Source organism: Anguilla rostrata, chromosome 4, assembly GCF_018555375.3.
Source record: "Anguilla rostrata isolate EN2019 chromosome 4, ASM1855537v3, whole genome shotgun sequence".
Classification (NCBI taxonomy): Eukaryota; Metazoa; Chordata; class Actinopteri; order Anguilliformes; family Anguillidae; genus Anguilla; species Anguilla rostrata.
In genome coordinates, this window is record NC_057936.1 from 39154910 (window position 1) to 39169834 (window position 14925).

Below are 14925 nucleotides of genomic sequence, written 5' to 3' on the forward strand. Positions count from 1 at the left end.
ATCTGTCGCCTACTGGCAAAAGGCAAAGCAAAGAACACTATGACATTAAGATTGAGGGACATCAACAGAACCCAGAGATCCTATTTCAGCAAGTGCTGGAGAGGCATGGACGTTGCATTGTGACAATGTAACAAAGAGCAACCAAGGGCAAATTGCACCATTCTTCAATATGATGGACACAGAAGGTTTTGCAGCCTTCGTCATCTGGATGGCATATTTCCCCGACTGGAAGTCTTCCGCAGACAGCCGTTAATGGAGCATTTTCCCCAGGAGAGAGCTTGAGTATGCCCTGGCCATGCCAGACATACAGGGAAGAGCTCAAAGGCCAACACTCTAATCCTCAATCAGAGCCGCAATGCTGCGCGTGGGTGTACGGTCAGGCCCTCGCACTGTGGAAATGGCACGGCCTACTGCAAATCCCACTAAATGTAAAAGGCTGCTATACAGACAGGAAGGTTTCAAGAGCTGGAATGGCCGGATCATGGCACGGTTGAAATGGTGTACTTTACCTGTCTGTAGAATGCATATGGATTCTGCGGTTTGATGTTTACAGCATACTATGTGAACTTCATTGAACTGTTTCAAAAATCACCCATAATGCAGATTTTAGGAAAATTCTTGACTGGCTAAGTCATTCACCGGATCTGAATCCAATTGAAAATGTGTTTCATATGCTGAAGACATAACTTCAGCCCCTGAAACAAGCAGGAGCTGAAGATGGCTGCAGTACAGGCCTGGCAGAGCATCACCAGAGAAGGTACTTGACATCTGCTGATTTCTATGGGTCACAGACTTTAAGCAGTCATTGCCTGCAAAGAATACGCAACACAGTACATGACTTTCATTTACATAACATTAATATGTTCCAAACGCCACAGTCCCCTGAAATGAGGAGGGGGGGGGGGGGGCTGCTGGGTATACAAAGTTCTGCAATTTCTACAGGGTGAAACCAAAGTGTATAAAATACTCTAAAATAAAAGGTGAGAATTTGTACTTTAAACTTTAACAACATGTGAACTGTTTGCTTATACATATAAAATTGTCAAGTACAGAACCAAATCAAGTCTTTGTCCCTACATATATGTTCAGATGGTTCAATTCATTCATTTCCCAAGAAAATAAAGATATTTGTAAAAAGATATTTGCTATTCATTGTAAATCTGGATTGAATTTATTTTTAATAAGTTCTATGTTGGAGTTATGTTGGTGAATGACACACAGTCAGTAGCTTGGGGGGTTAAGACCTTAAGTGATGACACTAGCTAAAATCCTGCAGACACTGTGGTCATTTTAAGTGATCAGTGTGAAAATTTTAATCCAATATTCCAAACACACATAATAATGGTGCTCAGTATTGCTTCCTGCATCTGGTAATGCTGAAATAATTGTGTGTAATGCAGACATACAGTGCCTTCACACATGTACATACTGACAAAAGACCCACATGAACACACACACACACACACACACACATAAATTTGGGTACCCTAAAAATAAAATAATAATAATAATTATTATTATTATTATTATTAACACATGTCCATGAATACACATACATGCACACACACACACACACACACACTCACATATGCACACAAACACACACATGTCCGTACTGGCACACACTTACATACACTCACAGACATAGAGCTCACTTGCAGATACACACACATAGATGCAAGCCCACGCACCAGCACACGAATGGCAAACGTGCGTCACGTGAGGACCTATGCTTCCGCTCCTGCGAGTCCAGCCAAGGTCACCTCCATCAGAAACGGGGAGGCGGGTGGGAGACATGCTTTGGCAGCAAGACCGGGACACCGGGGCCGCTGTCATCTGTCATTGCCGAGCAACGCGCTCGCGTGCGCTCATGTACACACTCAGGACCTCGCCCACGCAGACACGTGCTCTGAAACGGTGATGTCACGGTGCGTGTCACATCGACACCATTTGTGCTGCATGTCGCCTTTCGTCTCTTCCGAATGCCGAAGGCTCACTGGTCGTGCACGGAATTATCATGGCTCTGACAGACTGGCTCAGCACGGCTCAGCACCAGTGATGGATTCTGAATATGAAGTACTGATCACTGTCATGCCAGATTATTCCCCTGGAAGGAAATATTTAAAAACCTACAGCATGTCATATTTTGGGTTTAAATGTACTTCTGTAACCTTTCTAAATGTTTAGGTGTGTTGGTAAAGCAGACTGTTAGCGCCATACTGTGTGAGTCCAGGTTTGATTGTGTGGTGAGGACTAAAGATCAGTGATCAGATTTACTGTGTATCAGTACTCCCCGAGCATTCAAACATGCTTTTAATGCCTTTCATGTCATCTTAAGTTGGAACTAAATTCAAAATCAATGATTGAACAATAAAGATTCTCACATTCTCACACCTTAGTTGAGAACCCCTTCTATAAAACTTCATAGAGCCGTTATGAACTCATCATGGAGCCTTTACAAAGGGTTTACAAACCAGACATACATACAACATGTATAGAGCATTTATACACCAGTCATACAGCCATTATAAAGTCTTTACAAAGCAAGCATCAAGCCTTTTACAAAGCAATAACCTTAACAGAGCATATGTGAACCAATCATAGGGCTTTTACAGAGCGTTTACAATCCAATCATTGAGCCTTTCAGAGAATTTAGAGTGAAGGGAGCTTAATCACAGACAGGATGTCTCCTTGAGCAGTGCACAATCATGATTATATGATATATAATCATTGAAACTTTTTTTATTTTTAAAACACTTCCATGCAATCTGTGCCGAGTTAAAAAATGTATTTGGAAAAGTCATTCTCAGTTCATTATGTCCTGGGGCCAGAAAAAAATGCAGAAATGGAAGTAGTGTTTTTTACTTATTGTTCTACAGCACTGACGCAGACAAGTAGAAAAAATTCATACTGCTTTTTTGGCCTCTTTTGCTAATAATCTTGTGCACTTGCCATTTTTGTTTTTTTTTTGCAGTAGTTTCAGTAATCGGTCCTTTCACTTTGGTGAGGATTTAAAATGGATTACGTTTCCCTCGTCTAACTCTAGACAACTGGAAATAAGGCTCTTTTTATTTGTATAATTTAAGTATGCAGGAAAGTGTGGAGCTCCATGTGTGGGGGTGGAAACTGGCTTTTGAGGAAAGGGGAAAGCGTGGCTGTGCGATAAGGGTTATAAAATGTTTTTGTTTCCTAATCCCTTCTCTTGCCATCAGCATGGCTCACAAACTGAGCTTTTAAGACCCCGCCTCTGTTTTGCCTCTAGAAACGTCTCATCCTGTACCTCAGCTTATTAGACCAGACACTCTGTGATGCTCCTTAGACTCCATGATGAGTGGAGCTAGTGTGCACCGGCGCATCAATCATTGTTTTGTATGAACCAAAGGCCCAAATAATGCTAATGGAGGCACATGATTACTCCGTCCATTTTGGGGTTCATGAGGCCTCACTCTCCCAGCTGTGCTTTGTGTGATGATGCTGTAACTTCCTCTAATATGCTCTCAGATATAACCATTGAGTCAGCCAGCATAGCAATGCTGCTGACTCAAACACAACTGTCTGCTTCTTCTATCCTGTCGCTGTTTCTGCTATTTTCTTCCAGAACAGTTACATTGATTAACAAAGTTCTTTACCTGAGCCTTTCCACACTGGCCGACATGCTAGCATGTAACACATACACAGTATGCTTCTAGAGCCCTATTTCCTCCTCACGTGGTTTGACCTTATCACCACAGTTATTCTCAATCACTTCCTGGTCTCCCCACAGATCTTCATATTCGAGAACAACATCTACTACCGGGCCACCGTGGAGAGCCGTTCCATACGCCTGGTTTCTTCAGGAAAGGAGGATGTGGTATTCAATGGGCTCAGCGACTGGCTGTATGAAGGTGAGACCCGACGCTCGACCTGCCAGCCCCGCCCCCACACGTACTCCTGTCGTATCGGGCCCGGACCCAAGAAAGCTGAGCTGATCTCTTCCTGTTCCTTCTGTCCTCTGTACGGGAACGTGGCAGGGAAAGCGTTCTTCCACAATTCAGTGTACTTAGTTCCACTGCTGTGACACTTACACCCCACCCACTCCCCAGGCCACCAGCACCTAGTGCCTGAATCATCAGGTTGAAGGAGGAATGGTCCCCACTTTACCAGGAGAGGAGTTGTTGCTGGGTATAGAAATAGAAAATGTGTTTTGATTATCGTGATTTTGTCATTTCAGTTTAATGGTGTATTGATTTTCCCTGGTTGTGAGCTTCTGCTCTTGAACCTGCTGTCTAAGGCATACACATACAAGAGGTTCCCACACACACACACACACACACACACACACACATACTCACACAGAAGCATCCCAGTGAGCGCAAGCTCAAATCTACACATCTAGATGGGTGGAATTCTACGTTGAGAGACGTTTTGAAATAAGCTCAGGTTAGCTCCAATATAGCTCAGGTCTTACCTGGATATAGCCTGGCTATGACCTAGTCCACTAGAAAACTTTCACTTTTCAACCAAATAGCTGAGTTTTCACCGAACGTCTGAATGGTACATACCACACATATAGGAACACACACACATGTATGCATGCACAAACATGCACACACACGCACGCACACACACTCTGCATCTCTTACGGTGAATGTTTTAGCACACAATTGCTAAGCGAGACAGATCAGTAACTGCTGTGGGGAAACTAGTGCATGACGATCATGCTGGTGCTGAAAAGAGAGATTAACATTGTTCAGCAGAGTGAGGAATCAGCAACTCCTGGGACATAAAACCAGACAACCCACACTCTGTGCACAGAAAGTGTGTTTGCCATAAAAATGCCTGACATCCATAACAATGTGCAGATGCTCACTTTATCCCAATAAAATTCTGTGCTACTGTAAGAGGCACAGTCCTCTCTTGACAGTCAATGACATTTCATTTCATGTTTGTTAACCGACAGGTAGCATGGACTTTTGTATGGACAGCACATAGCCCCTCTTGCAAGTTTTGGTCACCCTTGCCTGGCCTTCAGATGGAATCTTGTTTATTCTAAGAATTCCATTAAGGTTGGAATGCCTCATAATTTCCCAATAGTGTGCTGCATAATTGCCATTTGTGACTGCATATACACTCCCACAGGATGTGCAGATGAAATTATTTCGTGTAGATGGCATCTCTTTAGCCAGCTAGGATCTCATATTTGTGAGTCCTCTTATTAACAGTGCTCAAAAAATCACTTAGCCTTGGGTCTGTCTTACTCCCTTCTCTGAGTGTGTGTAGCCGTGTGTGTGTGTGTGCGTGCGTGTGTGCATGTGTCCGTGTGTGTGGGTGTGCGTGTACGTGTGTGTATCCATGTGTGTGTGCGTGTGTCCGTGGGTGTGGGTATGCATGCGTGCGTGTGTGTGTGTGTGTCCGTGTGTGTGGGTGTGCGTGTGCATGTATGTGTGTGCGTGCGTCTGTGTGTGTGGGTGTGCATGTGTGCGTGCGTGTCCGTGTGTGTGGGTGTGTGTGTGCGTGTATGTGTGTGCGTGCGTCTGTGTGTGTGGGTGTGGGTGTGCGTTTATGTGTGTGTATCCATGTGTGTGTGTGTGCCATGAGAATGGAGCCTTTATAATAGTGTCTCCCAAGCTGTAATCAGCTTAATTACAAGAAGTGAAGTATAATAAGCAGTGGTGTTTCTGCAGGCCACACAGCCGGGTGCTCATATACATGCAGTGCATGCATGTGCGGTATGTATGTGTGTGTATGTTTGTGTACAAACCTGTGAGTGTGTGTATATTTATTTGTGTGTGTGTGTGTGTATATACATGTCGGTGTGTGTCTATGCATGTGTATGCATGTGTGTGTGTGTGCGTATGTTTGTGTACAGACCTGTGAGTGTGTGTATTTGTTTGTTTGTGTGTGTGTGTGTGTGTGTGTGCGTGCGTGTGTATATGTGAACTGTGTTGTCTCTGTTCTCATTGCATGCACTATCGCTTAAGGGGAGGTGAAAGGATTAGGTCAGTGACCAAGAGCAATATTAATCTGTTATGTTTAAACTTTAATCCCAGCAGATATTGCTCAGCTTCACCTTCATGACACCTCCTTACGAGGCAGAGAAGTTTTTGCAGTCCACATGCTTTATGATTTATTGAAAGCAATGAAATGTGGAGAGGAAGTGTTTATGCTGAGCCTGCCTCCGTTCGGGTTGTGAATCCTCGCAGTGGGTAGCAGCTAATCTCTCCATGTCAATGCGAGTCTCCCCCTTTTATTCAAGAAAATCCTGCCTACATTTCCCACTGTCACTTCTCAGCTGAGCAGGTGAAAGGGGTCCTGCATTGGCTGCTGCAGATGCCTGTCACTGTTCTCGGCCACTCTTTTGGTTGAAAAACGGGGTAGTGCCGCAGTCCTGCTCCCACAGAGAGGTGCAGGCCAGCACGTGTACTCCATATTTCCTCACAGAAAACATAAAAAACATGTGTATTTTTATGCTAAATTATTCCACAACGGCAGTCAGGAAAATTGTTGCTGCATCTAAATTACTCCAGCTGAGTGCAGCCGAGTGGAGCACGCTATTACCAGTGTTATGATGCTGCCTACTTGCATTTATTTATTTATTTGATGCAGTTGAGGAGCTAATGTTTGTATATGCAAAAGTTACTTACAACGTTGAAGCTGCTTCATGCAAAATGTTACACAATTTGCCACTGCAGTCAGAGCAGTAGATAGCCTGTACGCAGTAGGCAGTAAATTGTTCAGTAAACTTCTTTTTTAGTAAACAGAAGCTGGGGAAGTAATTTGTCTAACCCTTATGCTTTATAATGTATGTATTTGTTAAAAGCTATTTGATTTCAGTTATAGCAATGCCACCACTGTACAACTGGGAAATGTAGTTCAGCTAGCAGCTTTGTGACTAGTAGCAGCGTTGATGCCCTTGTACTTAACACATTCTTTTTACAACTTTTTTTGTTGTAAAGTGTGCAGCACAATAAATTGTACAAACTGTGGTTGCTGATTGCAGCTCAGGATAAATATGTCATAATATTATGTGGCAAATATTAATTTACAATACTGAAATATTAATTTGCAAGTACCTGAAATTTGCAAATACTCCTGAACATGTGTATCATTACACAAACAATGAGTATCCCTTGTGGGAAATAAGGCTGGAATCATCCCCAGCTGTATTCTATGACACTGCATTTGTAAATACTACATATTGCATTAATCATAAACAATTTCTCTTTTTGGCATAACGAATGTAATATGTAATGCATGTAATTTCAACATAAAAAAAAAACATTTATAATAATTATCACATAATAATAACTAACAATTGTTTTAAACAAGTAATAACATGACACCCTCCTATATGTATTAGTTCATACTTACATAATTGAGCATTCTAATGTATTTTACTGTTGGACATTTTGTAAGCAGCTTGAACATGTATTCCTTTGTTCAGTATTTTGTTACTTAAAATGAATAATATCCATGCAAAGGACTGTGTATCAGAGGCAAGACTGTATTTCAGAGACAGGACTGTGTATCAGAGACAAGACTGTGTATCAGAGACAGGACTGTGTTTTAGAGACAGGACTGTGTATCAGAGACAGAACTGTATTTTAGAGACAGGACTGTGTATCAGAGACAGAACTGTATTTTAGAGACAGGACTGTGTATCAGAGACAGAACTATGTATCAGAGACAGGACTGTGTTTCACAGACAGGACTGTGTATCAGAGACAGGACTGTGTATCAGAGACAAGACTGTGTATCAGAGACAGGACTGTGTTTTAGAGACAGGACTGTGTATCAGAGACAGAACTGTATTTTAGAGACAGGACTGTGTATCAGAGACAGAACTATGTATCAGAGACAGGACTGTGTTTCACAGACAGGACTGTGTATCAGAGACAGGACTGTGTATCAGAGACAAGACTGTGTATCAGAGACATGACTGTGTATCAGGACGGGACTGTGTATCAGAGACAGAGCTGTGTATCAGAGACATGACTGTGTATCAGAACGGGACTGTGTATCAGAGACAGAGCTGTGTATCAGAGACAAGACTGTGTATCAGAGACAGGACTGTGTATCAGGATGGGACTGTGTTTCAGAGACAGTCAGAGACAGAACTGTGTATCAGAGACAAAACTGTGTTTCTGAGACAGGACTGTGTATCAGAGACAAAACTGTGCTTCCGAGACAGGGCTGTGTATCAGAGACAAGACTGTGTTTCCAAGACAGGACTGTGCTTCAGAGACAGGGCTGTATATCAGAGACAGGACTGTGTTTCAGGGACATGACTGTGTATCAGAGACAAAACTGTGTTTCTGAGACAGGGCTGTGTATCAGAGACAATGCTGTGCTTCTGAGACAGGACTGTGTATCAGAGACAGAACTATGTATCAGAGACAGGACTGTGTTTCACAGACAGGACTGTGTATCAGAGACAGGACTGTGTATCAGGGACAGAACTATGTATCAGAGACAGGACTGTGTTGCACAGACAAGTCTGTGCTTCAGAGACAGGACTGTGTATCAGGGATAAAACTATGTATCAGAGACAGGACTGTGTTTCAGAGACAGGACTGTGTATCAGGACAAGGCTGTGTTTCAGAGACAGGACTGTGTATCAGGACAGGGCTGTGTTTCAGAGACAGGACTGTGCATCAGAGATAGGGCTGTGTATCAGAGACAGGACTGTGTTTCAGGGAGATGTCTGTGTTTCAGAGACATGACTGTGTTTCAGAGACAGGACTGTGCATCAGAGACAGGGCTGTGTATCAGAGACAAGACTGTGTTTCAGGGACATGACTGTGTTTCAGAGACAGGACTGTGCATCAGAGACAGGGCTGTGTATCAGAGACAAGACTGTGTTTCAGGGACATGACTGTGTTTCAGAGACAGAACTGTGTATCAGAAACAGGACTGTGTTTCTGGGACAGAGCTGTGTATCAGAGACAGAACTGTGTATCAGAGACAGGACTGTGTTTCAGGGACAGGGCTGTGTATCAGAGACAGGTGAATGATTATTCATATGGGCTCATTACATTACATTACAGGCATTTGGCAGACTCTCATATCCAGAGCAACGTACAACAATCCTTCCGAGGTACAGGAATATTACCATGACACAGACACAAGGAACTCACTATTTCCTGTTGAAACTCATCTTGTCATTTTCATCTCCAGTGCATCATCTACTGTTTAAACACCGTCACAGCAGTAACCACTCAACAAGTAACTGAGTGAGGGATGCGGTATGGGAAACTGCGAGTTGCAGGGAATGAAAAGTTAATCCTGATAACATTGTGTAAAAACCAATGTCTGTCAAGGTGTTAAAAGGAGGGTTTCTTGGTGTGGATGTGACTGACCTGAAGAAGTGAGCAGTGGGTGCCCACATGCCCGCGTCTGTGGCCACTGCCCTCTGAGCCTGGGCATCTGCCACTATTGATATGAGTCACTTCTAGCTATATGCCAGGAAATATGAGGGGGGGACGTTCACCCACAGCGCAGCACAGCTGATGCACAAACAGCGACCGACCACATTACCGAGGAACTCTGCTGCCCCCTGCTGGAAGCTCAGAGAGCGCAACTTGATGAGTTTTCTACCTGCCGGTCTTTCTTAAAAGACTGCGTCAGCCTCTCCAGCTACATAATCACAAATAAAATACTGTAATTCTGTTCTTTATTGTGAAGCTCACAGACGTTTGTGCAAGAGTGCATTTCTTGAGTGCGTTCTTAGCTCCCATCTTTAGTAGATGGGGGGGGGGGCTGTTTGCTCGCTCACACTCAATGGTGTGCATTACTCACCTGCCTCAGCAGTATTTAGTCTTATAACTGAGAAATGTCTCAGAGGCTTTGCATTATTCATCTGCAGTGATGACAGACGCTGGAGGGAAATGGGGGCTTCTTTCTGACAAACATCCGGAGTAATTAAAATCAGAGAGAAAAAGAGAGAGGGGGAGAGGGAGGGAGAGAGAGAGAGAGAGAGGTATTTACTTATGATTTGGAATAATTAGTATTCATCTTTGAGTTTCTGCTTTGGCCATATTTACAAATGCATTTTCTGCCAATGAAGAATTTTTAGTCTGAAAAAGTTTGAGAGAGAAAGAGAGGCAAAGTGAGAGAACAAGTGAAAAATAACAAGGAAAGGGACAAAAAACCATACACAGGAAAGATAAAACATGAATCCTCAAAACGGCAAAGCCTTGCTCTGACTCTTTTAAGCTCTCCGGCCCCTGTGCACTCATAATCAGTGACACACGGCTGGCAGGGGTCAGGCCAGGCTGCTGGACTTTGGGACAGGTTGGTTAGCCACGCTGCCGGTGGCCTGAAGGCGTAATTATGAAAGGCATCACTTTGTCTCAGGAAAATGAAATTAATATCCAGAGTCGATTAGCCGGGGCGGCAGGATCCGAGCATGCCTGTGATTCGGGAGATTTAGACCTTTCATTACGGATGTAGCCGGAGGAGGGAGAGGGGAGAGAGGAAAGGGAGATTACTGCTGGCCCTGCAGCTGAAACCTTCTGTAAATGTTGGTAAATGAGGGCTCATGAGTCTATTCTAGAGATATTCTGCAGTGAACTCATACTGCGCAAATATTATTCATAAAATTACATATTTCACATTTTGCTATTTTTACAGGCAGACATTTGAGCAGGGCCTTTTCCCTTCTTTTTTGAACCTGCAGCCTTTTGGGTTGTAAGCTAATAGACCCAGCCACAACCTAACATTGCTATACCTTTGCCTTAAGCATTCCTGGCGTACTTATCTTCATGTTGGGATTGAACATGGAAAATCATTTTAATTGGAAGAGTCTATACAACAGTTTCAGACTACAGTACATTAAAACAATGAATAAGTCCACTGATCCAAAGAAAGCCACAAATAATTGTCTTTTATACAGCTGACTGTGTTTTGGTGCAATTGGTTCCATGGCTTGTGACATATACAGACTGCAAATCACAAACAGCTCAGCAAGTGCAGTCATGATCACTAACCTCCTTTCCCGATATTCTCCTAATGTTAATGACAGGAGTTGAAAAGGAAGAATCTGAAAATCCAGTCTGTGCATATTGAATGAACTCTAAATGGCTTAAATAGTCATCCTAATTAACATTGATGTTGATGTTAAGATGCTGAAAATTGAAAATCCCCTAAGGAAATCTTGAAAGTGCCTAATCAAAGTGGAAAAACAATTTCATTTAAACGGTAGTTGAGGAAGTTTTTGCAGTCTTGCTTTTAATTATCTTGTTTATATATCTTGCTGTCTGTCCCTGATATACGAAAGGACGATAAGACTGACTCAACACTGGTCCCCTGCATTTTCATGCCAAGCTGTTATCAGAATGTCATGTGTCTTTGAGCTCCTGTTGCAGATCTCAAGGGTGGTTATTAACAAGCTCTATTTAAGGCAGAGGACAGTTGCACGTACGTTTAATACAGGAGAGACTGAATCTTTTGCGTTTGGCATGCTAAATCATTCACCCTTGTGTCAGAGCATAGTTCAGATTTGCATTGTTTAACATTGTTTAGCATTGATTTAACCAATGTTAAATATCCTCCTCAGGTACGTTCGTGTGTGTGCCTTGGGTGATATCCAGATATATATCCCACCTTAACAAAAGTGATTTCAGGGAGACTGACATGCAGGATATGCAGTTACAAATGCTATTTGTTATAAATTCATACAGAAATTGTGAGCCTGTGTCATCAGAAAAGCTAGCTAACGCAATGTGCTAAAATAGCTATAGCTGGAATTGGTTTTGCAGGGCTAATTGGCTCTCATAACTTGATTCCTACTCACACTGATATGTATTGTATGGTCATTTAACCCAGCCATGCATATGTTTAGGTATTATAGCGGAGCCATTTTGCCACCAGTAAGCAGTGTGCTGAGGAGACCCTAGAGTGCTTTGCTGTGAATCTTTTCATCAAGACTGCTTTAATGTGAGAGCGGCAGAGTTGACTAAGCACAGTGACCATTTCATATCACATCACAGCAGCTCGTTTCTCATCGTGTTATTACGGAGCTTTTTACCTTTTTGTCCGTGCACTCAGAGCCATAACAGGAGTGTAAATGAAGAGCCACACTCATTGCAGTGTGTGAATGCACAGCACCCGAGCGCTGAGTACTTTGGCTGTAATTAGGAGCGACTTGGCGCAGAAAGTGGCTCTTTTTTCCATGTGCACCATGTTCGGTCATGCGGGTCAAGTGAGAGTCACACTGCTCCTAATGAACTTTTCTCTGCTTCAATTATGCATAGCTATAATTAGCTCTACCCAAGCTCTTATACTTGGATCCAAAATGCATGGTCACTATGACACGTATACACACATACCATATGTTTACACACACTCAAGTGCTCTTTTCTCTCTCTCTCTCTCTCTCTCTCTCTCACACACACACACACCCACACACGCGCACACACACACACACACTAGCACATGCTCACACTCACACAAACACTCACATGCATATCTAGATGCATACACGCACAAACGTATACTCTTTGGTTCTGTGGTTGTTCAATGTTCACCTCACAGCAGAGATGTGACCAAGTTACCAATAAGTCTCAAATGTTAACTTAAAGTTCAACTCAGGTCCCAAATAAAAATAGGCAAATGTCAAATAAGTCTCAAGTCAATAGTGCTCAGGTCCAGGCAAGTCACAAGTCCCCATATTTAGGTATCATAAACAATGGTATTGCTTAATAAAAAACTGTAAAACAATTGTTAAGTAAAATAATAGCCAATGCTACAAGTGCAATGGTGGATTTCATTTCAGCAGGATTATTTTTCCCTGTTAGACCTACATCTGTTTGCATATATCTATACACATTTGTGTGTATTTAAATGTGTGTACACACACAAATGCACACACACACCCCCAATATTTGTGTAAATGAGCATGTGTTTGTTACATGTGAGGAACCCGGGCTCCATGCCCTGGAGTCAGTTTCCTTGAATCCTTCTGGTCTGAAATAGTTCAGTTTGAATTCTGCTACACACACACTGCCAAATATAGCCATGCACCATTCTTATTCTGTGAATATCCACTCGGACTTTCTCTGGGAAAGTATCAGGGTTGCTATTTCTGATAAATTATGGCAGCTCCAAACCCTGGAGCTGTTATCCAGGCTACAGCCTGGTCCCTTGGGATGAAAGTGATTTATAGCCAGGCTGAATCTCAGCAGGTAGAGTGTGTATGTGTGTGTATGTGTGTGTTCGCAGTGTCCCCCCAGTCCACATATATAGAAATTGTGGACAGGGGGAGACTGAGATCAGACTGGAGGGGGACTGTATTTGTCAGCCCGCGGAGGAGAGCATACGTAGAGCTGGAAAGAAGTAGCGGGATGGTGGAATACGTGCTGATACTATTCCGATCCGGCCTGTTCCGGCCCGCCTCTGGCACTGCAGACGACTGGCACTGGCACCGTCCTCACACTCAGAAACAGCTCTGTCACGCTGAGCGCCGCACTGCTGCGGCTGGGGTCAGCTCACTGCAGCACCGCGCTTGAGCTGACCGAGAGCCTGGCCTTGATACCTGGCCACTGTCTGGATTACTCCCGTTGATCTTAGTCCACTTTGCCCTGAAAGGCCTGTGGTGGATACATATGATACCCATATACAGTAATGGCTTGTGCTGGATATGATACTCATTAAAATGTGGTTATTAGGCTTATGATTTCCAACTGCTGTTGACCTCGCTCATGTTACATTTGCTGTGAGCTGCAAAGATTACATGACATAACACTGCATTAATTTCTCCAGAACTACTTACAATGTAAAAGAGCATGAGCTCATCCACCTGAGTGAGCAACATTTACAGTCCAGAAACTTTATGTGCAAAAGCATTAAAGTATTAAATGTAAGTTCACTTTAGCCAATCTATAACTATACTACAAGTCTTAGAATAATGCAGCTAACGTCCATATAAAACTATACAGCATGCTGTAACAATCCCAGAGTAATTACTTTTATGATGGTAACAATTCTATTTCAGTGGAATACAAATTTTCACACAATGAATATGCTACAAAAGGAGTTTTATTGAGGTCTTCTGGACATGTCTTGGAAGTATTTAAGGTCTTTAATCTTGGGCTAGGAGGTAGATGACCCCCCTGAACATTAGAATCAGGGCAGGGGAGACCACTTTTAAAATACAGAATAAAACAAGAAATGGAGGTGGAGATGGGGAGGTGGAGGGATTGCCTGATTATACCCGTGGGCGAAAAAACAGTTTAGAAGGCTTAAGGTAATGGTCTGAAGGGCTGTCTGAAAATTTTTCTCCCAAATCTTCATTTTCTTTAAAAAACAAAATCCAATAAGGTAGTTCCTTAATGCCATTACTAAATTTGTTTCATTAGTGTAATAACTTCTGTCCTATGCAGTCTAGATATATGTTTGTGCAGTCGGTCAGATGTGCAATATTTGAAGGCACCTCATTTTTGTCTTGGGTCCTAAGCCAACTATCCTCACTTGCTTTTCAGTTCAATAGCGAAGAGTCACAAGTGAGTTGTACTGTGACTTTCCTTGAAAGAATGAAACACTGTAATGACTTAAAAGGCATAATCTTGTGAAAAATGACACTCCTCTTGTTTTTGCAGAGGAGATCTTTCAGACACACATTGCTCACTGGTGGTCTCCAGATGGCGCCAGGTTGGCATATGCCACCATAGACGACACCTTGGTCCCCAAAATGGAGATACCCATGTTCACGGGCTCCATTTACCCAACAGGAAGAGAGTACCATTACCCAAAGGTGAGTAACTGATGGACGTAACCATACAGATCAGGTGTGTAATATTTAAGATGTGGGATTCAGTCGTATGCCTCAGGTTAGAGATGTAGGCGTGTAACTCAGATATGAAACATATTGTATTACTCAGTGATGTAACTACAATAGATGATGTTTTAATATCAGCAATTTTAATAATAGCAATTTTGCAGCCTTAG

General features: G+C 42.8%; 1 protein-coding gene across 1 annotated transcript in view; it reads left to right on the plus strand.

Annotated features, from left to right (window-relative positions):
- Window positions 1–14925, plus strand: part of dpp6a (dipeptidyl-peptidase 6a) — a 189050-nt gene that overhangs the window by 139843 nt on the left and 34282 nt on the right. The window contains exons 8-9 of the mRNA XM_064332581.1: window positions 3764–3884; window positions 14577–14731. Coding sequence (XP_064188651.1) covers window positions 3764–3884; window positions 14577–14731 — 276 coding nt within the window. The remainder of the gene's footprint in view (window positions 1–3763; window positions 3885–14576; window positions 14732–14925) is intronic.